Here is a 254-nt window from a genome sequence, read left to right on the forward strand (position 1 = left end):
TTACATTTCCCTGCTTGGGGCTGAAGCTGAAGGGGTCCCCCCCGATTTCCTGCATTTTCTCCTGCTGATCCAGCCTGTGCAACAGATCCTGCAGCCTCTCGATGTAGCTGATGGCGCTTCTCAGTATCTCCACCTTGGGCAGCCTCTGGTTGGGGTTCGCCACAGTCCGCCTTTTCAGAGCCTCGAAGGCTTCGTTGATCTTCTTCAGCCTCCTCCTCTCCCGCAGGGTGGCTGCTTTCCGTCTGTCCGTGGGG

General features: G+C 58.3%; 1 protein-coding gene across 1 annotated transcript in view; it reads right to left on the bottom strand.

The window, feature by feature from the left end:
* Positions 1 to 7: 7 nt before the first annotated feature.
* The window catches only part of MYF6 (myogenic factor 6 (herculin)), a gene marked incomplete at its 3' end in the record, with an annotated part of 631 nt that continues 384 nt past the window's right edge, over positions 8 to 254 (bottom strand). Inside the window, exon 2 of the mRNA XM_009081265.1 lies at positions 8 to 252. Within this exon, the coding sequence (XP_009079513.1) occupies positions 8 to 252 (245 nt within the window). The remainder of the gene's footprint in view (positions 253 to 254) is intronic.

Source organism: Acanthisitta chloris, unplaced genomic scaffold (assembly GCF_000695815.1).
Source record: "Acanthisitta chloris isolate BGI_N310 unplaced genomic scaffold, ASM69581v1 scaffold25118, whole genome shotgun sequence".
Lineage (NCBI taxonomy): Eukaryota > Metazoa > Chordata > Aves > Passeriformes > Acanthisittidae > Acanthisitta > Acanthisitta chloris.